Source organism: Megascapheus bottae, chromosome 3 (assembly GCF_031878675.1).
Source record: "Megascapheus bottae isolate mThoBot1 chromosome 3, mThoBot2.hap1, whole genome shotgun sequence".
NCBI lineage: Eukaryota > Metazoa > Chordata > Mammalia > Rodentia > Geomyidae > Megascapheus > Megascapheus bottae.
In genome coordinates this window covers 32,288,683-32,313,597 of record NC_143511.1, presented here as the reverse complement: position 1 = coordinate 32,313,597, position 24,915 = coordinate 32,288,683, and the positions used below count along the sequence as shown (strand labels likewise).

The following is a 24,915-nucleotide window of genomic DNA, read 5'->3' as shown; positions in this document are numbered from 1 at the left end:
TTTCTAGTGGTTAATTGGAGATAAGAATCTCACGGACTTGGGCCGGGGATTTGGCCTAGTGGCAGAGTACTTGCCTAGCATGTACGAAGACCAGGGTTTGATTCCTTGGTACCACATACTTAGAAAAGCCGGAAGTGGTGCTGTGACTCAAATGGTAGAGCACTAGCCTTGAGGAAAGGCCAACGACAGTACTTAGGCTCTGAGTTCAAGTCCCAGGACTGGCACACACACAAAAAAGAATCTCAGATTTTAGTATCTGGGCTAGCTTTGAACCATGATCTTCAGATCTCAGTTTCCTGAGTAGCTAGGATTACAGACTTGAATCACCATACCCGACTTAAAGTTCAAAATTTATGAGCCACATCTCTGCATCAACGAAAGAACTCAGAGGTAGACTTTTATGGGATCCAGGGCCTGGGACTAGAGCAGTGTGAGAATCCTAGAGTTTCTAGAAGCTAAGCCTGGCTCATACAGGGGTAGAAGACCACTGGATCCTTAAGGTGGCTTCCTATAGAAGTCTATACACCTTTGAGTTTTTCCAATGGTGCAGAAATATGGATCACAAATTCTGAGCCAAAGCATCAGACACATGCTGTATATGGTCACTAATGACTATAGACACATAGACAGTTACAGAGGGAAAAATAAACATGTAAGCAAGCGAGTTCCAGCAAGCCCAGTGTCTTCTCACGCTCTCTGGGATCTGGACTTCTCTATACTCAGAGTGAGATGTGAGTGGGGTTGGCCCTGCTCCTTTCCTGCCTTCTACACAGGCCTATGGGACTCAAGCCAGAGTACAAGAGGTCTTCTGCAGGGCTCCAGAAATTCTGTCACCTTATTTTATTTTATTTTATTTTTTGCCAGTTCTGGGGTTTGAACTTAGGATCTAGGCACTGTCCCTGAGCTTCTTTTGCTCAAGGCTAGGTCGCTAACTCTTGAACAACAGTACTACTTCGGCCTTTTCTGTTTATGTGGTATTGAGGAATGGAACTCAAGGCTTTATGCATGCTAGGCAAATACTACTGCTAAGCTATATTCCTAGTCCTGACTTGTTTTCTTAAATGCCAGAGATCACATGTGAAGTATAACTACTATGAAAACATAGCAAGTTACAAGATGGATCTTGCAGAGTCAAATTCTATTACCTTTCCTCTTTCCTCCACAGACTGAAGAGACAAAGAGATGAGCTAAAAGCTACAGGGAAGGGGCAAAGGAAGGAAGTAAAAAAAAAACAAAAAACCCAAGAGCTAAACCTGTCAGAAGTCATAGTTTTGTCCCCTTTCCTCTCATATATCCAAATGGCAAGTCACCAAAGCTACAATCAACTAGCTCAGGAATAATTAAATCAATCTTTGCAGAAGAGCTTTAAATACTGAAAGCCCCATTAATCCTCATACCTTATAATTAAATATGTATGCTAAGAAGGCTTGGACAAAAGCAAAACATTTTCAAAATGTGCATTGTTTACATTTATAGCAGTATGATGCATTTCTTAGTTCTGACCTTGTAGAAAACTATGTAAAAAATTCCATGAAGCACACACTATAAAAAATGGCAGGAAGAATAGAGAGACAATTTTAGCCCATATTGAGCTTTAAAATGTGCCTGCATAAACAGCTTTTTTTGCACCATACTGGGGACTGAGCCAACAGTTTCATGCTTATAGACAAACTCACTACTGCTGAGCTATAACCCCCAACTTTAATAGCTTTACTTTTTTTTTTCTTTTTTTTTGCCAGTCCTGGGCTTGAGCTCAGGGCTTGAGTACTGTCCTTGGACTTTCTCAAGGCTAGCACTCTATCACTTGAGCCTCAGCACCACTTCTGGCTTTTTGCTATGTATGTGGGGTACCAAGGATCGAACCCGGGTCTTCGTGCATGCTAGGGAAGCACTCTACAACTCGGCCAAACTCCCGGCCCCTAATAGCTTTACTTTTAAGGCCATATGTAATTTAACCCAGGATAACAACTTCCTTTCATTCTCTTACTTGTGCCCTCTGAAATTTGGGAGAAAGTTTTCCTTCCACTGTAGCAGGATTCTCTCTCCTACTTGAGCCCCGGTTAAATGTACATATCTTCAAGTTGGACATAGTGGTAAAATGACTAATTTCAGAGCTTAGGGGGTTGAAGCAGGAGGACCACAAATTGGAAGCCAGGCTGGGCTATATAATGAAACTATTTTAAACAAAAACTAAGCCAAAATCCAACTGAAGGGGATTTGGCTGGTGAGGTAGAATGGTGGTCAGAGCCCTTTCTTGACTACTTCTCAAGAGCTGCCTGCAATTATTCCAGAATACTTCTGCCACAGTAACCTCAGCAATCCTAATCACAAACACGCACATGAGAAATGTACATATTCATCATGGAACTATGATTTGAGGGCTAGTGGAAACCAAACTTGCAATGAATCAACTCAGATCTGGAGGTCACAGTCTCATTCAAACAACAGCCAGGGGACACAACTTCATTTTACCCTGCCTGTCATGCCTGGCTTGCTACTATTTTCTTGGCACAGAACTCTGTCCTCATGGGAGGCTCTGTGATGCTCCAAGTTTTAACAGAAGTGCATCTGCTATCTAACTCTGAAGAGTGCCTCACTTCTGCCTGTAGGGTCCTTATGCTGGGTCTTCCTGTACTGAGTGGAAAACTCAATTACACCCCAAACACACAGATGACAGAGCTCACTATTCTGACCCAGAGCAGGGTTTCATTGTGGGAACAGTCTTTCATGCCCCATTCTATTCCCTGCCCCTCATTTCTTGGCTATAAGCAGTAATTAGTAATGTCAAGGCTATGACTGGATTGCTCCAGACCATTAATAATGCAAGAGCAGGAGCAAGATGAATGCAGGCATGCACAACAGAGGTTTCAAGGTTAAAAGCATCGAAGGAGAGAGCTGGGGTGGGAAATGTGCTGCTGGTGATGGGAGGTGAGGAGGAAAAGTGTGAGTGTGCATGTGTTAGATAAAGAGAATTCTAGTTTTAAATCTAATCTTTAAAATGCCCAGTTTTGGCTGGGAGTTTGGCCTAGTGGTAGAGTGCTTAGCATAGCAGGCATGAAGACCTGGGTTCGATTCCTTGGTACCATATATATAGAAAAAAAGCCAGAAATGGTGCTGTGGCTCAAGTGGTAGAGCTCTAGCCTTGAGAAAGCCCAAGAGTCCAAGCCCTGAGTTCAAGGCCCAGGACTGGCAAAAAAAAAAAAAAAAAAAAGAATAAAATAAAATGCCAAGTTTTCCTTTAGGTGTTAACTTGTATGGCCAGACCCAGCCATTGTTCCCACGTGGGAGAAGTGGACACATGTCCCTGGCACCTGACTGGGATCTACTAGCACAGACCCAATGAGACTGGAGAGTTGTCAGTGTATGAAATTGAGGTCAGAGGAAAGTACAGCAGCATCTCTGAAACATATTTCAGATGTTCTAAATGACTTCTCATAAAAGGCAAGGCAGCTTGTTCAGCATAACTTGTCCACTGAAGGCTTTTTACAGCCAAAGCAAGGAAGCAATGCCGAGCAAGCTGGGCTTGGCAGCTAGGCTCTTTCCTCTACAGGAGAGAAGAGAATGTATTGTAACTGCCTGGTTTTCAAGAAAGGATTTTGAAAGCTACCATTTCTGACATTCCTACATTGAGCTTTGTAGAGAATGGAATGATGGCAAATAAGCTTGTGAATTATGCCCACAAAAAGCTTAGTTTGGCTATTTGAAGAGTGTCTGCTTGAGAGATGAGGGAAGATGCCACGGGTGAGGCTCACAGGCACCCATGAATTCCTCAGCTGTTTATCCCCACATTGCCTCCTTAGCAAAGAGGGATTTGCTGCTAAATCTCTTCTGGTTCTTCACATATCAAAAGTGAACTGCTTCACATATTAGAAAAGCAATGACCACATCGGCTGATTTTACCACCCAAACCAGACATTTAAGAACCCAGTCATGGCAATGCTCAGTGAATCAGAAGCCTCCTTACTTGTTAGTCAGAGAGCCTCGGTGGGAAAAGGAAGCAGTTGGAAGCAGCCTTGAATCCTAATTACTAAAAGCTGTATTGAGTCCCATGGGGCTGATTTCTGGGCTACAGGCAGTTTCAATGGCAGTACTCTGTCCAGTGAAATGGGCCTTGTGCAGTAAGATCAGCAGGAAGAAAGGCAGCACTGCTCTTTCTACTTATGGTACTACCCCATTTCACCTTCAAATTAGGCCCAGTGGCCCTATTTGGGTGCTAAGATTGGCCTTGCCTCGGAACAACCTCTAGACTGCACAAGTCCATAACACACACACACACACACACACACATAGGTACATACATGTATTATATATATGTGCATATATATGTACATATAAATGATGTGTGTGTATATATATATATTTTGCAGTCCTTGGGCTTAAACTCAGGGCCTGAGCACTGTCCTAGGGCTTTCTTCAAGGCTAGAGCTCTACCACTTGAGCCTCAGCACCACTTCTGGCCTTTTTCTATGCATGTGGTATGGAGGAATTGAACCGGGGTCTTTGTGCATGCTAGGCAAGCACTCTACCATGAGGCTACCTTCCTTCTCCAAATGGATTTTTTAAATTTATTCTTTACCAGTCCTGGGGCTTGGACTCAGAACCTATGTTCAGTTCTTGAGCTTCTTTTGCTCAAGGCCAGTGGCACTCTACCACTTGAGCCACAGCCCCACTTCTGGCTTTTTTGGCAATTTATTGTTGATTAAGAGTCTCTCGGGGCTGGGAGTTTGGCCTAGTGGTTAAAGTGCTTGCCTAGCATGCATGAAGAACCAGGTTCGATTCCTTGGTACCACATACATAGAAAAAAGCCAGAAGTGGTGCTGAGGCTCAAGTGGTAGAGCTCTAGCTTTGAGAAAGTCCAAGGACATTGCTCAGGCCCTGAGCTCAAGCCCAGGACTGGCAAAAAAAAAAAAAAAAAAAAAAAAGAGTCTCTCATACTTTCCTGTCTGGGCTGGCTTCATTCAAACTGTGATCTTTAGATTTCGACTTCCTGAGAAGCTAGGATTACAAGGGCCAGGCTGCAACTGGATATTTCTAAGTATAAAATTAAACCCTTTATGTGTTAGAGGCAATAAGAAGGATAAGAAAGTAAAGAGCAGGAACTAGTTGGGCAACAGCCAACCTTAGAGAGAACTTCAAAGCAAGCTACAACCTCCCCTAAGAGTCATTTCCTTTTTTTTTTTTTTAAAAACAGGAAGTAAGAAGGGAACTGTAGATTTTTTGATAAGAGGAATTTCCGCTTTGCTATATGGGAGATACTCTCAGTGTTTGTGTTTTTCTAAAGTTAGGCAAGAGTGCCTGAAGCATACTGTGACCAAATTAGGAAGCAAGTTGACTAATGTCTCTTAAGCTGGACACATGGCCAGGATGCCCAGCATGCAGAGACAGTGATAGATGGGCAGAAACAGATTCTCTGATCAACAAGGAAATGTTTGCTTGAGAAATCAGCCTTAAAGATTACAGCTAATTACAACTGATAATTATTCTGCAACAGTTGTACTTGTCCCTGACAAAGAGGGCTTTCCAAATTACAAGACAGCTTGGGAAGCAGTGAGAGTCACTCATGGGTGCAACCCATACATTCCACAACAGCCCAAAGAAGGGCTAAGGATCACGCCAGTCAGCTCTTCTATGGATTGGAAAACTCCGTTTTAGAGAGTGAGAATAAAGGAAGTCTTCTAAAAAAAAAAAAAAAAGCCTTGTAAACTTTACATCGCAAGGCTACTTGCATAGTGGCTTTATTAGCTAGTGGCAGGGTCCTGCAGTGTGGACACAGGGTCCAGATATGCACTGCCACCTGGCTTACTTTACTAAGCCTGCTTCAGCTACTTCTACTCAATGATTCTCTCTTTCAGGAATGATATGTGAGTCACTGCTAAATCTAAGCCTGTAAGCCCAGAGCTCTTGCAACCAGCACTGTCTAGTACCAACATTCAAATATTCAATCTTGAAGAGCCTTGCTTTCCCTCCCAACTTTCCTGATCAGCAAGATTCTTGGATAGGATTATTTTTCCCCCTCAGGAATGTGCTCTATTCAGTTCTTGCTACTCCTATGAAATCAGATGTGCAGTTAAAGGTAAGTTTAAATGACAAAGCAAACTCTTTTCCTTCCTTTCTCCCTCCTTTTCCTCTCATTCTGGTGTCACTGAAGATTAAATTTAATTTCTTCATAGGAAAACATTTGCAGGAAGCAGGGACCTGCTGACACAGCTTTCCCTATTAAGACACCGGCCCAGTTTGTGTTGAGATATCATATTGGTCCCTGTACCAGGGTGCACAGGGCAGGAATTATGTAGCTACTATCTCAGAATATTCTAATGTCAAAACAGGTAAGCATTTATTTTCTTATTACTCCTGTGTTGATTTACAATCACCTAAAGTTATTTACAATCACCTAAAAAACCTATGAGTTTTGTAGATGACACAACAAAGATTGTGTACTTCCCCAAAGATCCAATTAAGAATTGCATTTCTATTAGTCAAAGTTCCCAGGACTCACCTTCAAGTTCAAATAAGTCAAACTGTACACTAATGGGGATAAATAAGAGCCAACCCTGAACCAAAGCCCACAAATAATCAAAATACCAAAGTTGAATTATCTCTGTGCTCACTCATCTCTATGGCTTCTTCTGTTGTACAATGTAGGCTTTGGGGTGTAATCTCCTAAGTCCCCATTACAATTATAGAGAACTAAGTGTCAATAGTATAGAACCATCTGGGTAGACTTCCCATAGCCATATGTGTTCCACTAGATGAATGAAAGATGACAATGACATCCCTGCCTGTCCTTGGCACACATGCCACAGCCTAAGGGCCTAGCCAATGCTACCCCTGGCTCTCCACTCTCGTTGCTGCTACTGTTTGTCCTGGATCCCAGATTGACTGAAGCTTGACTACCGTGAGAGTGGCTCTCACTGACGGTCTTCTGCTTTCTTCTCTCTGCAGTGGCTATCAACAAGTCATATTGTCCTTTTATGGTAGAACAATGAATAACTTGCCCAGCAGTGGAGCTGAGAGAGATGACAGAATGGAAAGTTGTCATTTGTTGTGGTTTTGGCAGCCACAGCAGAGAGTGTTTTGCCCTCAGTCACTCTTGGACAGGAGAAAACAAACCTGGCCAATTGCTCCCAGATGCATCTTTCCTGCCCTTCCTGCATGTGGGCAGAGCCATGATCTTCAGTTTTGTGGAAATATGCTCTTTCTAGAAGACATGAAAAGGTCTTGTTTTGTATATGCCTAAGCAGAGGTGCCTTCCCCACCCCCAAACACACTTCTAGGCACTATGCTAGAAGAGCAGACCTTTGTTCCTTGTTTAAGTGTATAGGTGCTAGCACTGGGCAGGGAGGTCACTCACATGATAGGGAAGAGCAGCACAGCCTTGCTCCCTGTCTGTAGTGAGGCACAGAGGGCTCAGAAAATAGCTACTATCTTCAGATAAGCTTGTCTCAAAAAAATATATGAATGTCTATCACCCATGTGTTTGTTAGTAGGACAGTAGTTTATACCACACTGCCTTAAATTGTTTGCATTTCTGTCAGGAGGCCCATGGAGAAAAAGCAGGCTTCTCAGCAGCTGGGGAAACATGTTGCAAAAGGGGAATTAAGCAATTCTCTGTATGCACATCAAGAGTTAGGGAAATTAAGCTTATCTGAGCGAGAGAAATTAGGCTTATCCAACATGCTTTCGGCTGGAAAACAAGCCTTTTAAAGTGAGTGGGGAAAAAAAAAACTTGTGATGATTAGCACGATTCTTCCATATTTAAAACACCCAAGGACTAAAAAAAATATGCTGGGCTGTAGAATTACAGCAAAGCACCAACTGCCAAATGATCTGCTCCTGGAATCGTCAGCTACAGGAAACCATAAAAAGGAAGAGCAATGGCAGGGAAGGGTAGGAGGAGGTCCTGGACACATGTGTCTTGAGAACATAGCTCTGGTGGCCTTGGACTGGCTTGCTCACTTGTTTGTCCCCAAAGCATTTTTTGTCTGTCTTTGGCCTTTCTCAAGGCTAGCACTCTACCACTTGAGCCGCAGCTCCACTTCCGGCTTTTTCTGTGTGTGGGGTACTGAGGAATAGAACCCAGGGCTTCATGCATGCTTAGCAGGCACTTTACTACTAGGCCACACACTCATTCCCCTCTCCCAACCAAAGCTTTCTTTTCTGGTCATTTCTAGAGTCAATCTTGATCATTCCCAGTCCAGAGCTCAAAAGGCTGAAGCAGCCAGGCCTCACGCTTGTAATCCCAGCTACTCAGGAGGCTGAGATCTGAGGACCATGGATCAAAGCCAGCCCAGGCATGAGAAAGTCTATGAGACTCTTATCTCCAATAAACCACTAGAAAACTGGAAGCAGCATGTAGCTCTAGGGGTAGGAAAGTAGCTTTGAGCTGAAAATCTCAGGGACAGCGCCCAGACCCAGAGCTTAAGCTCCATTTCCTTTTGAGAAATGGTAGAGTGGCTGCAAACACTTACAGCTTTGTATGATTGGGCTTCAGAATTAGGATTATTTCATGGAGGACTGCAGAAGAATTGTGGACCCCAGGTTACTAGAAATGTCTTGAATGGTAGTAATTATACTGATAAGGTATGTTAGCTCCTACTGCTGTCATTCTGCCTCTCCCACTGCTCTTTCCCTTTCATGAATTGGCAAGGATTATCCTCAAAGCAGCACATGAACTCACTGTCCCTCTGTTAAGCCCATGCTGGCACCTTGGGTTCTCCACAGTCACATTTGTCCTCCTTGTTCTGCATTGTGAAGTCTTCTACAATTTGGGGGTGATTTATCTTCCTATTCTTCCTTCTATCTGCTCTCACCATGTGCCCACTGGCTGACCCTACAATCAGCTTGACTTCTGTCATCTTCTGGCCTCAAAGTGAAGTTCTCCCTGTCTCCACCCATTGGATCCCACTAGAGTGTAGTCAGGCCAAGGCCACCTCATTTGCAGCGATATATTCCACAACGGAATCTAAGTGATCCTTTCTTCCTCAGATTCTGTCTTCCTCCCATTCCCTTCACCATCTGTCTGGATGAGCTGGCATTTTCTAGACTATAAACTATGGCCAAAGTTGTCCTTTTTGTATTACTTCTGGAACAACTTCTTTAATTAAGTAGCTATTGAGTGAATGGGAAGGGGGGGGAGGAAAGCAGAGGACCAGGAACATGGCTTAGTGGTAGAGTGTTTACCTAGCAAACATGAAGCCCTGGGATTGATCTCTCGGTACCATATATGCAAAAAATGACAGAAGTGGTGCTGTGGCTCAAGAAGTAAAGTATGCTAACCTTGAGGAAGCCCAAGGACTGTGCCTAGGCCCTTAGTTCCAGCCCCAGCAATGGCGGAGAAAGAAAGAAAGAAAGAAAGAAAGAAAGAAAGAAAGAAAGAAAGAAAGAAAGAAAGAAAGAAAGAAAGAAAGAAGGAAAGAAAGAAAGAAAGAAAGAAAGAAAAGAAAAGAAAAGAAAAGAAAAGAAAAGAGTGGCCTAATGGAAGAATGCTTGCCCAGCATGCACTGGGTTCAATTCCTTGGTATCAAATACACAGAAAAGTTTTAAGTGTGGGGCACTGGTGGTTCATGCCTGTAATCCTACCTACTGAAGAGGCTAAGATCTGAGGATTGTGGTTCAAAGTCTGCCTGGACAGGAAAAGTCTGTGAGACTCTTATCTCCAATTATTCACTAAAAACAGGAAGTAGACCTTGGCTCAAGGGTAGGACAGTAGCCTTGAGCTGAAGAACTCAGGGACAATGCCCAGGCCTTCAGCCTCAAGACAGACAGACACAGACACACACAGACACACACACACACAGCTGGAAGTGGTACTGTTTTCAAGTGGTAGAGTGCTAGCCTTGAGAAGGCCCAAGGACAGTGCCCAGGCCGTGACTTCAAGCTCCAGGACTAGGGGAAAAAAAAAAAAAGAGGTGGAAGAAGAGGAGGAAGAGGAGGAAGAGGAAGAAGAGGAAGAAGAGGAAGCAGAGGAAGCAGAGGAGGAGGACAGAGAGGAGGAGGAATAAGAAGAGGAAGAAGAATAAGAAGAAAAGGAGGAGGAAGAAGAGGAAGAGGAGAGGAGAATAGACTGTCTCACAAAGCCTATGGCTGAGAGCGCAGTGGCTATCCGAGTAGAGAGGAGAAAAAGGCTAAGTAGAGGGCAGGATCCTTGTTCACTTTTATGGCTAGGCAAAGATCCTGAGGAAGAATGGGTCCAGAGAAAGATGGGGAATTGACAGGAATAAAGTAGTAGTGACAATGATTAGGATCAAGGGTTAGGAAGAAGGTGCTCAGCCAGGTGTGGTAGTTCAAGACTGTAATCCTAGCTACTCTGGAGGCTGAGATCTGAGCATCAAAGTTCAAAGCCAGCCCAGGCTCAAAAGGACCTGAGACTCTTATCTCCAATTAATCTCTAGAAAATGGGAAGTGGGGCTAGGCTCAGCGGGTAGGTAGGGCGGTAGCCTTGAGCTGAAGAGCTCAGGGATAGCGCCCAGGCCCCATGAGTTCAAGCTCCATGACCCACAGAAAAAAAAAAAAGTGAGGTGCTCACCTGGAAGAACGGTATAGAGAGAAAGAGAAAGTTAGAGAGCGGGTACTGGCCTTGAGGGCAAAGGTGAGCTTTTTATGGAGGTAAAACAACTTGGAAAAAGGCAAAAAGGACAAGCTGTAGTCAAAAAGAAGAAAAAAATTGTGATCTCTTCATTTGCTTTCGGCTAGAACCTAGATCGGCTTCTCAGAATAGAGAGCTTTTGAAATTTAAAACACTTTTCAAGAACCTCTGATGGGAAATAAAACCAAAAAGGAAAAAGTGCTTTTATGAGGCTATAGGGATTTGATCTGAGAAAGTCTTAGTCTACTTTTTTTTGAAAATCAAATGCCTAATCTCAATTTGAAAATCTTCAGTTTTCTAGAAATCAATGAATTTAGGTTGGAAGGACACTGATAAGGTCATTTGGTCTCTTTTCTAACCTTGAAGTAGGGTAGCTTCATGTTCTGACTGTTGGAAATAGTACCAGAGGAGCAGCACTTAGTGCCATCCTTCACTGGCTACAATAAGAGCTAAAGAGCCACCATAGATTCAAATGTCATTTTTTTGTTCAGTTCCCTAGGGGAGTTAGGTCTCCTCTCACAGGAACTATACACACAGAAACTTCCCTTCATCAGGATGACAGTCCTTTACTTACCCCACAAATAACTGTTGGTATTTTCCTGTTACGTTACAAATTTTCTCTCTTTTTTTTTTTTTGCCAGCCCTGGGCTTGAGCTCAGGGCCTGAGCACTGTCCTTGGACTTTCTCAAGGCTAGAGCTCTACCATTTGAGCCTCAGCACTACTTCTGGCTTTTTTTTTTCTATGTATGTGGTACTGAGGAATTGAACCCAGATCTTCGTGCATGCTAGGCAAGCACTCTACCACTAGGCCAGACTCCCAGCCCCAAATTTTCTCACTACTTAAAATGTATACTCTATAGACATAATGTTTTATTACATAGATTAATATGTATCTTTGACATACAAACCCTCAGCCTAATTTCAATAATATTCAAAAATCTAAGTGCCAGTGATTGTACTCAGATTCCCCTCTTGAATACTTGTTTGTTAAACACGTCATCTGAAATATGATGTAAAAATCAATGTTAATAAATTCTTTAATAAAAAAAAACCCATGCAGCATTCCAAAAGGACATTTGAATTCTCAGGATTGATATGTCCTCCTCATATCAGCAAAGCAGGTACAAGAGCAGCATCAGCTAATGCCAGAAGACTTGGAGTTGTTTTTGGATATGTTAAATCCTGAGTGACTACTATGCTATATACCTTTATAGCTTAGCCTCTAGTTGCTTAAAAAAAATTTTTTTTTATTATTGCAAACTTTAGACATACATACTAGCAGATAGTGTAAAGAATCCCATGAACTCGTCACTCACATGTAACAATGAGCAACTCAAGGCCAAACTTGGCCCATCTTTCAACATCCTCTCCTATCTCCCTACATTGGCACAATTTTGAGGCAATCTAGATTAGTTATTTCATTTATAAACCTTTTAGTTTTTATCTCTAAAAGATAAGGTCTCTAAAAATTATCCTAGCATACCAAAACCACACCTAAAACACACACAAGTCACTCAGGCCCACCTGCTGGTATACGACTCTCAGCAGAGGGCAAGGCCTGTCAGAACCACCCAATGAGGTTCAAAGAGGCAATAGGAATTGGTGCTTTTGCCTATTGTGACAGGCAGCCAGGTTTTCTGAGCCTAGGTGATAGAATGGTGTGGCTACTGACACAGACTTGCATTTTAAACTCTGGTGTGTGGGCAAGCCATCAAAGGGGTCTGAAGAGGTAACAGGAACTTCCTTATTCCTTGTTTCAAAAGCCAAAGAGGATACTAAGGAGTAAAAGGCCATTTCTGTTTTGTGGCTACTATACTGCAATTGGAAAAGGACTGGGAATTCAACAGAAAACATAAGAAATAGCATCCAACAACTCTGGCTTGGCATTACTCTCATTCTACTCAATGCTTGGAACATTATTCCCCTTTGCTATATATTCTCCTGCATTTCTGTGTCTTGACAGACACAGGATGGTAGTTTTCATGCTGGTGGTGTTGCCCTAGCAACAATTTCTCTTCTACCTGGCAAGGCTAGAAACCCTGCAGTGCGCTGTGCTAGGAATGTTAAGAGGAGACATGATCACCCAGCACTTCAACCTACAAGCACAAGATGTCTGCATGCACATGCGTACTATTTCACACAGTGCGGTTTCTCAAGGACATCCCAATGAGATCACCAAAACAAAGTAACTGCTGACAAAAGAAACACACAATTAGTGTAAAGACAAAGGATGGATAAATAACCCATAAAAAGGTATTTTGTAGGGGGGAAAACAAGATGAGGGGTGGGAGTGGGGGGAGGGAAATGGGGACATAGACAAGTGAAAGGGTATCAATGTATGTGAATTAATGTATCTTATATCTAGCAAATATCATGTAACCCTTCTATTAATTACAATAAAAATATATGAAGAAAAAAAGGTATTTTGTAGATATCAATTTTTAAGGGATTAAAAAAATTATTTTATCTTTTGCCAGTCTTGGGGCTTGAACTCATCAGGGCCTGGACACTGTCTCTGAGCTTCTTTTTACTCAAGACTAGCACTCTACCACTTGAGCCACAGCATCATTTCTGGCCTTTTCAATTTATGTGGTACTAAGGACTTGAACCCAGGGCTTCATGCATGCTAGGTAAGCACTCTACCACTGAACTGTACCCCTAGTCCAGTGTCTCGTGTGTGTGTGTGTGTGTTGATCAGTTGTGAGGCTTGAACTCTGGGTCTTGGCACTGTCCCTGAACTCTTCAGCTCAAGGCTTGTGCTCTACCAGTTGGATAGTCATGTTTAGTGACATGAAGTCTAAGACACTGAATTAAGTTGCACTGACATTGTGCCTTTTACTCCCCCCCCCATTTGGCCAGTCCTGGGGCTTGAACTCAGGGCCTGAGCACAGTCCTTGGGTTTTCTCAAGGCTAGAGCTCTACCACTTGAGCCACAGCACCAGTTCCAGCTTTTTCTATGTATGTGGTACCGAGGAATTGAACTGGGCCTTTGTGCATGCTAGGCAAGCAATTCACCATTAGGCTAAACTCCCAGCTCAGCTTTTTCTATGTATGTGGTACTGAGGAATTGAACCCGGGTCATCATGCATGCTAGGTAAGCACTCTACCACTAGGCTAAACTACCAGACCCTGTGCCTTTTATTTTTTATAAGTGTTATTGGGATTTGAACTCAGGATCGCTTGCTTGCTTGCTTGCTTGCTTGCGAGTCAAGTACTGAGTGATGTGTGGCTTTAGCTCTGCTTTGTGATAGTTATTTTTGAGACAGGATCTTGTTTCCTGCCTGGGCATGGTCCTTGACCTTAATTTACCTCTTTAGTCTTCCCATAGCTGCTAGGTTTTTCAGCTTCCCTCCACTGAGGTGGAGACTTGGGTTTTTTTGTTTTTGTGTCAGTCATGGGTATTGAACTCAGAGCCTGGATGCTGTCCTTGAGCTCTTTCGCACAATGCTGGTGGTTAACTGAAGTTAAAAGTCTCATGACTTTCCTATCTAGCCTGGCTTTGAACTGTGATCCTCAGGATTCAGCCTCCTGAGTAGCTAGGATTACAGGCATGAGCCACTAGCTTCCAGCCCATCCCTGCCTCCTTTCTTTTCTTTTGTTATTTATTTATTTATTTATTTTAATCTACACTGGCCTGGAATTAAGATCCTGCCAACCTCAGTCTCCTATGTAGCACAGAGTAAAAGGCACATGCCACTAAGCATATTTATGGTTTTAGAAGAGGTCTCATCTACTTATATGCCCAGGAGGGCCTCCAACTGTAAACTTTCTATATAGTCTAGCCTATACCTTCAAGTACCTAATACTGTAAGTGTGAGCCATCATACCTGGCACCACTCAAAGTTAAGTATGTATGACTGTTTTCATACAGCTGGGTGAGTTTTTAGGTCACAACCACTAAAGCAAGAAGCTCGGTCAGAGCTAGAGTTAAAGCATTAACGGGCTGACATATCAAAGCCTCTCATGTTAACTACCATGCTACTGTTTTCAAGGCTGCAGGTGGAAAGTGACTGCCATGTACTCCACTGATGCATAGCACTAAGCACAGAGCTGGACACAGAGCAGTGGCTCCCTGACCACTGCTCACCACTGGTCTTCAATAAAACTCTCCACATTAAAGAAAACTCACAAGAAAGCTCAGCTAAAGGCCTTGTCCCAAGCAATGCTGACAAAGAGAAAAGGTCTCCTCATCTGAATATAACAGAGGGTTCTCAGTGATTTGTCTTTTGGGAAATAACATTTCAACCATTACCCAACTTCCTGGGCAAGAGAAAGGAATACCAGAACATTTTCTGGAGGGCAAGATAGGGTTGAGGAAACAGCTGAGGGCCAGACCAGTTGTGACCAGGTCCTTGGGTTTTACAAGTCTCCACTGACCATAGAGCCTGTCTAGACAGCCTTGGCTTAGAAATTTGATCAGGCTGACTCGTGCTCTACCACCTGTCAAAAAGCTCTTTAAGGGGAAAGTAGAATGGGAAGATAAACAATATTTGCTCACTATACCCCCCCCCCAACACCCTACCCTGCTTTTTTTCCCTTTGGTCCTGGGACTTGAACTCTAGGCTTGGGCACTATCTCTGAGCTCTTCAGCTCAAGGCTAGCACTCTACCACTTGAGTCACAGTGTCACTTCCTGTTTTCTGGTGGTTAACTGGAGATAAGAGTCTCATGAACTTTTGTACCCCAGCTGGCTTTCAACTACGATCCTCGGATCTCAGCCCCCTGAATAGCTACGATTATAGGCATGAACCTCCAGCACCTAATCACTGTAGCCTTTTATCCTATTGGAAATAAACATTTATCTGCTGAAGTGACTAGTTTTTCTGTTTTGGGTGTGCATGGATGGAGAAACTAAGATACTGATTAAGGGAAATAGGTGTGCTCACATGCACAACTATAGGCCAAACCAGTTCTAAGATTAAGATGCCCATTGCAGACAAGTATATAGTAATATTTACTATAGGAAAATTAAAAAAATGGAAAATTGGTGAAAATATTAGATAAAAACTGAGATTCTGGGGGCTGGGAGTTTGTCTTAGTGGTAGAGTGCTTGCCTAACATGCATGAAGACCCAGGTTCGATTCCTTGGTACCACATACATAGAAAAAAGCTGGAAGTGTTACTGTGGCTCAAGTAGTAGAGCTCTAGCCTAGAGAAAAAAAAGTTCAAGGACACTGCCTAGGCACTGAGTTCAAGCCCCACAACTGACAAAAAACAAAACAAAATAAAACAAACAAAAAACTGAGATTCTGAAACCACTGTTCTTCAATGCGAGTTCTGCTCAGTAATTTGAGGAAGACATGGTGCTTGGGATCCATTTTGGACTATTATGGGAAAAGTAACACTGCGGTCAATTACCTGACATTAAATCTCCCTGTCTATTTTTTTGCCCCCTTGGTTGTGGAGCTTAAACTCTGGGTCTAGGTGCTGTCCCTGAACTTCTTTGCTCAAGGCACTCTCTCTGCCACTTTGAGCCTTTTTCAGCTCCACTTCCAGCTTTTTGGTGGTTAAAGCTCTTATCAATAAGTCTCACACAGACTTCCTTCCTGGGTTGGCTTTGAACCATGACCTCAGATCTCAGCCTGAGTAGTTAGGATTACAGATGGCAGCCATTGGTGACTGGCATCAGTGCCCACTTTGTACAATCTCTGTGAGGATGAGGAGTAACCAAGGACTCTGACAGGCACTATCCAAGATAGACCTAGAAAGGTACAACCCAAAACATCTTAGCAAGAACCTCTCCGGGGCCAGGAGCATAGCCTAGTGGTAGAGTGCTTGCCTAGCAAGCACGAAGCCCTGGGTTCGATTCCTTGGTAAAAGATACACAGAAAAAGCAGGAAGTGGTGCTGTGGATCAGGGGGTAAGAGTTTTAGTCTTGAGAAAGCCCAAGGACAGTGCCCAGGCCCTGAGTTCAAGCCCTAGAACTGGCAGAAAGAAAAAAGAAAAGAAAGAACCTGTCTGGGAACAAGAGACCCACCCCCTTGCAAAGAGCATGGGCAGATTACACTGCATGTGGAGAATAGTTCTCACTCCCCTCTCCTTTTTGGACTCCAACTACACAGCACGAATTTCCACTCCAATGAATGAGCCCTCATCCATATGCTTAAAAATCCTTTTGTCACGGAGAAGTTTGGTTCCTGTCAACAGCACTTCCTTAACAAAAAGCCCTCACATATAATCGGAACTATCTAGGAGTCAGCAAAGTGGCTGGAGCCCTGATCAGCGTACGGCTTTTAAAGTACCAACTATCTGCTATCACAGCTGGAGCTGCCTTGGCACTGACAGCTGGTCCAGTTCATTTACATTCCCCTCACACAGTCCTTTAGCTACTGCAGGAGGCTACAGATGCCTGTTTATTTGTTTTTGGTAAAAAACTGGTTTGTTGCAGATGTGGTTATATTTCACTAGCATAAAGTTAACAACACTGAATATCACAAAGGAGAGAAGGAACCTAGACCTGGAAAGAAAGTAAATGTGTGGGAAAGGAAAAAAAAAACCAAATACAAATGACCTGGGGGAGTCATGGGTGATTAAAAAATCACATTCACACTCTCAGTTTCCACTAAGACTTCAAGACAGACATTATTCAGTTACTCTGGTTATACTGTCACTTACTGATGATCTCTTTCTCGAATTTGTGTCCTCGAGAGTTCCCAAAACTGTACCTCCTCATGGCCCTGGCTAACTTTCCACAAAGTCCTATATATATTGCTGAATTCATAAGCAAAATGATGATTCCAGGCAAACAGAAAGAGAAATGTCTGATCCTAAGTATATATATTCTAAAGTCATTACTTCCAAATCTCCCTATTATCTCTCAAACCCATTCTTCCATCCCAAACCAAAGAGATGAAAAACAAACTGTGAAGTGCTTTATGTGAAAACACATAAGGAAGAAGAGGGTCTCAACAAAGTATCCCATCATGTCCAACAAACAAAGCTGTCCTCCATCTCAGCAGAGACAGTATCTTATTCCAAAGGAACCCTAGGCACTAAGTCCTCCTCCAGATAATACATTAATATAGACTTTATCTTAGAGTGACCAGCTCCCAGAAACTTAACTGGAATTTAGGTTAGTGGAAGAGATTGCAAAGGTCCTTAGTTTTACATGGCCAAAATCTGCTTGAGGATCCTTTCTTGTGTATGTACTGTTCTTAAACTCAGGGCTTGTGTGTGTACTGTTCTTGAACTTAAGCTTTTATGCTCAAGGCTCAAGGCTATGGCCCTACCCCTGGGCCTGGGAGTTGTCCCTGAGCTCCAGGCTACTGACTTACCCAAGAGCCAAGCCCCACTTCCCATTTTCTAGAGGTTAACTGGAGATAAAGAGTCTCAGGTCCTTTTGTGCACAGGTGGGCTTTGAACCTTGATCCTATGATTACAGATGTGAGCCTTAGTGCCTCCCAGTTTTTTTTTTTTTGGGGGGGGGGGGGAAATTCAGTCCTGGGGCTTGAACTCAGGGTCTAGGTGCTACCCCAGGGCCTGTGTTCAAGCTCCACCACTTGAGCCACAGTGCCACTTTGACTTTTTCTGTTCTGAGTAATGGAACCCAGGGCTTTATGCATGCTAGGCCACTAAGACACGTTCTAGCCCCATTTCTGGCCCACTTTTTTGGGGGGGGCATGGGTCGTGTGGCTTGGGGGGGGGTCTCAGGTCCTTTATGTGCCCAGACTGGATGTGAACCTTGATCCTCAGCTCTCAGCCTCCTGAGCAACTACGATTACATGCGTGAGCCACACCGCCAGCTGAGCCTATTTCTTAAATGTAAAGATTCTGCAAGGAGATGTTAAGATTGTTAGGAACAGCTGGGTGTGGTTGTGCTGATGCAGTAACTTTTGAAATGCCCGAGAAAAAACTTTTGTTGTGGAGCATCAGTGCCACCTAATGGTAACTGGCTGTATGGCTTATGAAGGTCAGTGAGATGTGATTTTAAATTTTTTTTTTTTTTTTTTTTTTTTTTTTTTGCCAGTCCTGGGCTTGAGCTCAGGGCCTGAGCACTTTCTCAAGGCTAGCACTCTACCACTTGAGCCTCAGCACCACTTCTAGCCTTTTTTTTTTGCTATGTATGTGGGGTACCGAGGAACTGAACCCAGGTCTTTGTGCATGCTAGGCAAGCACTCTACCACTAGGCCAAACTCCCGGCCCCTTAATTTTATCCTCTACACAGACTTTCCTTGACAGCAGAAAGGGAGCCTAGAAAGTGTCATTATCAGCAGAAAAAGGCCAAGTTCTAAGCAAATGGCCCTGTTGTTCATAATACACTACTGCATTTTCTTTGCCATGCAGTCCTCAGATGTAGAAGATGAGAATAAAAGGAAGAACTTCTGAGCTCAAGTTGCCAGATCAAGCATTCATTATTCCAAACTCCAAGCTCTTTTTTTTGTTTCATCTGGCCAGTTTGGGGGCTTGACTCAGGGCCTGGGCACAGTCCCCAGTTTCTTTTGCTCTACAGTGCCACTTTGGCTTTTTCTGTGTTCACCAGCTTGAGTTGCTGTTTCCATGTGATATGAGATGGATGATCCAATTTTATTTTTTTTTGGATGTGCACATCCAGTTTCCCATTGTGTTGTTCTTTCCCTTTTGAATATACTCGTCAAAGATTAGCTTACCATGATGGATTTACTTTTGAATTTTCTACAATATATGCTGTCTTCATGCAAGACCATAGTCTTTTTGTTGCTAGTGATTTCTAGTTTCATTCCACTGTGGTCAGAAGAGATACTTGGTAGAAAGTTGATCTCAAATTTGTTAAGACTAAGCAGGGCGAGGTGGCTCACACCTGTAATCCTAGCTAAAGGAAGTGGGGATGTGACTCAAGGGGTAGGGATGTAGCCTTGAGCTGAAGAAGAGCTCAAGGACAGCATCAGGGCCAGAGTTCAAACCCCATGACCCATCCAAAAAAAAAAAAAAAGACCCTCTGCTAGATAACATTGTATATGCTCTAGTCCCTTATATGAAACGGTATAGTATTCCCACATGACCTATGCACATCCTTCCATACAATTAAAATCATCTCTAGATTATTTCTAATATCGAATATAATGCAAATGCTATGTAAATAGTTGATATACTGTACTGTTCAGGAACAGGTACAAGAAAAGAAAAAAGTCTGCATGTGTTTGATACAGAATTAACTTTTTCCCTCGAATATTTTTAATCTGTCAATGAATCCATGGATGCAGAGCATATAGATATGGGAGTAACTGTTCTATATTTATTATTGGTATATATTCCAGCTTAATCCTTTTACCATAATTTCTCTCAGGACAGTAAATGACTTAATTATGGTTGCTTGCTTGCTTTTGGTTATCATCTTCATGGAATACCTTTTTTGTGCTGTTGATTGTGGTCTTTTTTCATTTTATTTCTAATTTATTAATTTGTCATTACACAAACAATACATGAATACATATTCAGAAACATCAAACATTACAGGTAAAGCTAATGAACACCATCAAACTACAGCTAACCGCGGACAGCTGCCCTCTGGACAGCTATGTCCATTCACTGAGCCGGGACTCTGTGTGAACATGTGGCATGTTTAATACCAACTGTAGCATATGATTATACATATGTGTGGGCTTTAAAAAAAAAAAAAAGTCTTTCCACATTCAGCCTACAGGTATCCATGAAACTAATGGAGGGTTTAAACACAACATTTAGCCTTCTCCCCTGCCCCTCCAGTCCTGGAACTCCAACTCAGGGCCCGAGCACTGTCCTTGGGCTTTCTACTGCTTGAGCAGTTTGAAGCCAGCTGAGGCAGTGAAGGCTGTGAAACTTATCTCCAACAAAACTATTTAAAAAGACGGGCATGGGGAGGAGGGAAATGGGGACCAAGACATGAGAAAGGGTATCAATGTATGTGAATTAATGCACCTTCTATCTGGCGAATATAATGTAACTCTTCTATTAATTACAATTAAAAAAAATTAAAAAAAAAAAAAAGACAGGCATGCCTGAAATCATACTCAAGAGGCTGAGATCTGAAGATTGTGGATCAAAGCCGGCCTGGACAAAAAAGTCTATGAGACTCATATCAAATTAAACACCACAAGACTCGAAGTGGCAATGTGGCTCAAAGTGGTAGAGCACTAAAAAAAGCTCAGGAATAGTACCTTAGACCCTGAGTTCAAGCCATACAATGGGGTGAGGGGGAAGGAGAGAGAAAAGAAGCGGGGGATGAAAGCAAGCAAGCAGTAAAGAAAGAAAAATATCAATATACCTATTCAGTCTTTTGATTGGGAGTTTAGGCCCTATACATTTAAATCAATCACTGAGAAAGAAGGATTTATTGCTATTTTTGTTTTGCTTTGTATCTGTCCATCATATAGGTTTTTTTTGGGGGTCCCTTTTTCCTTTTTGTGTAGTGACAGGCATTAATTCCTTTTTCAATCTGTAAGTATTTTCTTCATGGTCATATTGGGACTTATGTAGAACATCCTATATTTATAATAACATATTTTAAGGTGATAACATTTTTTTTTTTTTTGGCCATGCCTCGGGCTTGAACTCAAGGCCTTAGCACTGTCCTTGGGCTTTATCAAGGCTAGAACCCTACTACTTGAGCCACATCACCACTTCCAGCTTTTTCTATGTATGTGGTACCAAGGAATCAAACCCAGCTATTCAAATATCCAAAGATTACATTCTAAACACATTCACTGAATGCAGTTTCAGACTAACATGTGCAACTAGTCTATTTCTAAGTCGTTGGAGAATAATGGTCTTTGCTTCTACTTGGTCTTCCAAGCAGAATCATAACAAAAAAAACCTTATCAGATTTTGTCAGAGATGTCAATATGACAGTCAAGTGCTATGTGAATTTTGGAGGCAAGAAGAAGTATGTATATGTGGGTAGTATTTGAACATGGGCTAAGAAGAAACAAATCAAGAAATATAACAATAGAAAAAACTAAGTTCCTGTTTTATATTAGTATACATTTATCCTTACAAAAAAACCAGAGAGCAAGGACTCAAAGAGCTCTGTAATTGGAATCACACATGTAGCTTCTACTTTGTAACCAAGACAACCACCCTCATGTGATTTTACTGAAAGGATGGCACCAATAATTCTCAAGCAGCAGCATACACACTTGATAAGCCATTAGGGAACCTCACAATATCAAAATTCAGTAAAAGCATACACGAAAAATCTTACGTCCTTACCTTCCGGCAGCGAGGATTAGGGCAGCTGAACCTCTTCACATCACTGTCTAATAGAGCAGGAAAGCTGCAGGAAGGGCACCTGCAATCAGACAATATAAACAGCATTACTCAGAGGGCAAAAGCCTGAAGAGGCTGGAGGGATTGTTCAAACTGAAAGTAAACTTTGAGCTGGAGAGCTACAATTTTTTTTTTATTTTATTTTTTGCCAGTCCTGGGCGTGGGCTCAGGGCCTGAGCACTGTCCCTGGATTTTCTCAAGGCTAGGGCTCTACCACTTTAGCCACAGCACCACTTCTGGATTTTGCTATGTATGTGGTACCGAGGAATCGAACCCGGGTATTCATGCATGCTAGGCAAGCACTCTACCACTAGGCCAAACTCCCGGCCCCAAGAGCTACAATTTTTTTTTTGTTGTTGTTGTTTTGTTGTCCCCCCATCAGTGGGTGGGTGGAGGGTGTTGAATTCAGGACCTTAGCAATGGTCCCTGAACCTTTGTGCTCAAGTAACTCTACAACTTTTGAACCACAGTGCCACTTTTTTAAAATTTTTTTAATTTTTTACCAGTCCTGAGGCTTGAACGCAGGGCCTGAGCACTGTCCTTGAGCTTTTCCTCAAGGCTAGTACTCCACCACTTAAGCCATAGCACCACTTCTTGCTTTTTCTATGTATATAGTACTGAGGAAATGAACCTGGGTCTTCAGGCATGCTAGGTAAGCACTTTACCACTAGGCCAAACTCCCAGCCCCATTTCCCGTTGTTTTCTGGAGGTTAATGAGAGAAAAGAGTCTCACAGACTTTTTCCTGCCTGGGGTGGGCTTCAAACTGCCATCCTCAGATCTCAGCTTTCTTAGTAGCTAGCAAGCATGGGCCATCAATGCCCAGCAGCTACAGCGTTTTCATACTTGTTATTTTCTACTAAAGCATAGACTGAGCCTCTTCTTTCCTGGATCTTCCAGAACATACAGGTATCTACCATCTAGGTCCTGGTTGACTATCAACCATTCATTGAGTAAACATATATCCAAACTTTTTGGAGAATTCCTGTACACATTATTTTTTTCTCCAAGCTAAGGCTCAGCAACTGAACCTACAGGCCAGATGACTAGGGAGCTGTAAGTCATGCAGATGAATATTTAATTTATAGTTTTCCACTTATAACTAATTATTGTATTTCTCAGCAAGAAATGCACAAACCAGCCGGGCACGGTGGCTCATGCCTGTAATCCTAGCGACTCAGGAGGCTGAGAACTGAGGATCAAGGTTCAAAGTCAACCCAGGCACAAAAGGACCTCCAATTAACCTCTAGAAAACAGAAAGTGGGGCTTGGCTCTAGGATAGGTTGGTAGTGGTAGCCTTTAGCTGAAGCGCTCAGGGACAGTGTCCAGGCCCAGGGGTAGGATGGAAGCCTTGCGCTGAAGAGCTCAGGGACATCACCCAGGCCGAGTTCAAGCCCACCAAAAAAAAAAAAAAAAAAAAGGCATAAAACCCTGGTAGATGCAGCTTTGTTATAAAATTTGCTGATTGGAGAAAGTTCTCAGGCAGCACTCACATTCAAGGTATGAGTTCTTATGACTTTTATTTTTGTTGGTTGGTGGTGGATCTTGAACTCTTTTTTGGCGCAGGGGCAGTCGTGGGACTTGAACTCAGGGCCTGAGCAATGTCCCTGGGTTTTTTTCCTCAAGGCTAGCACTCTGTCACATGAGCCAGAGCACCATTTCTGGCTTTTTCTATGTATGTGGTACCGAGGAATCAAACCCCAGTCTTCATGCATGCTAGGCAAGCATGCTACCACTAGGCCAAACTCCTGGCCGGGTCTTGAACTCTTGAGATGAGTTCTACCAGAGAACTTACCTGACAAGCTCATCAGCATAGGCTGCGGCAACTTCTTCTTCAGCCTTTCTCTCATAGTATTTATATAGGATGGTCTGTGGAAGTACTTTCTCCAGTTCACTGGTTGGGAATGAACACGTGCAGCTCCCTTCCATGCAGCTGAGATCTGACTAGAATGGTAAGGTAAGCAGAACACAGAAAAGTCAACCAAAGCCAGGTGCAGTGGCTCACGCCTGTAATCCTAGCTACTCAGGAGGCTGAGATCTGAGGATTGCAATTCAAAGCCAGCCTGGGCACAAAAAGTCTGTGAGACTCTTATCTCCAATTAACCATCAGAATACTGGAAGCTATGGTTCAAGAAGTAGGGCAATAGCCTTGAGCCTTGAAGAGCTCAGTGACAGCGCCCAGGCCAGAGTTCAAGTCCCAGACTAACCAAAAAGAAAGAGAGGGGGAAAAAATGTCAACTAAGGTTTCAGAGCTGAACTGCATCTTTCAATGAATATCAAGTAGCTGGTTAATAACAGACCCCGGAGGTGGCAGAACAACATCTACTTTGTCTTCTTTCTTGAGAAAATACTTCAAAGAAACCATGAAATGAAAACAGGAAGCCCAATTTTGATACTAGTAGCAGTCCAAATTAGGGCCCACAATGATGAAAAGTAGATGGAGGAAGATCACCTGGCTTAGCAGATCAGAAAGCCCTGGTTCAGTATACGAAAAGAGAGCCAGCAGAGAGTAGCAAGCTGCTTTCCTCAGTGGATCTGCAAAGCAGTAGACTCTCTAGGAGTTTAGTGTGAGGAGAGTAAGAAATATATCAGTTATTCGCCTTTAGTTCCCACTTCCTTTAGACTGAATCAGCTTCCACCACAAAGGAGGAAGGCTCAGGGACAGTGGAAGCAGCAGTGATAGAGGAGGGCAGAGCTGAGGAGAGCACTCAAGTGAAGTCTACACAATGACAAAAGGATTCTCTAAACTCCTTCCTTCCACTCAGCTCCAGACTGATGGAGACAGGATTTACACCCAAGTCCAGTAAGAACATCTAACAGAATACCATTTGAAGTTTATCATATAAAACTATTACCAGACACCTAAAATCAATCTCATCAAGCTCTAAAAGCTTCCAATATGAATGAAGAAAAGTGCCAGACATCTAACGAACATTTCCTCGAATTTGCAGATACCAAAACAGCTACAAGTAAAAACACTTATTAAAGTTAACAATAAAGCTGGTACATACACGCACGCACATGTACTTGCACACGAGTGCACGCACACACACAGTCTGCAAGCAAGTGCACATGTGCGTGGCTCAACTGCGCACACAAATACACATTAATAA

The 24,915-nt window shown here is 42.9% G+C and overlaps 1 protein-coding gene across 2 annotated transcripts in view; it reads right to left on the bottom strand.

Annotated features, from left to right (window-relative positions):
- The window catches only part of Rnf216 (ring finger protein 216), a 91,259-nt gene that overhangs the window by 34,644 nt on the left and 31,700 nt on the right, over positions 1–24,915 (bottom strand). For both annotated transcript variants that reach the window (XM_090329813.1, XM_090329814.1), the window contains exons 11-12: positions 23,598–23,746; positions 21,748–21,826 (exon numbers count right to left, since the gene is read on the bottom strand). In XM_090329813.1, coding sequence (XP_090185939.1) covers positions 21,748–21,826; positions 23,598–23,746 — 228 coding nt within the window. The remainder of the gene's footprint in view (positions 1–21,747; positions 21,827–23,597; positions 23,747–24,915) is intronic.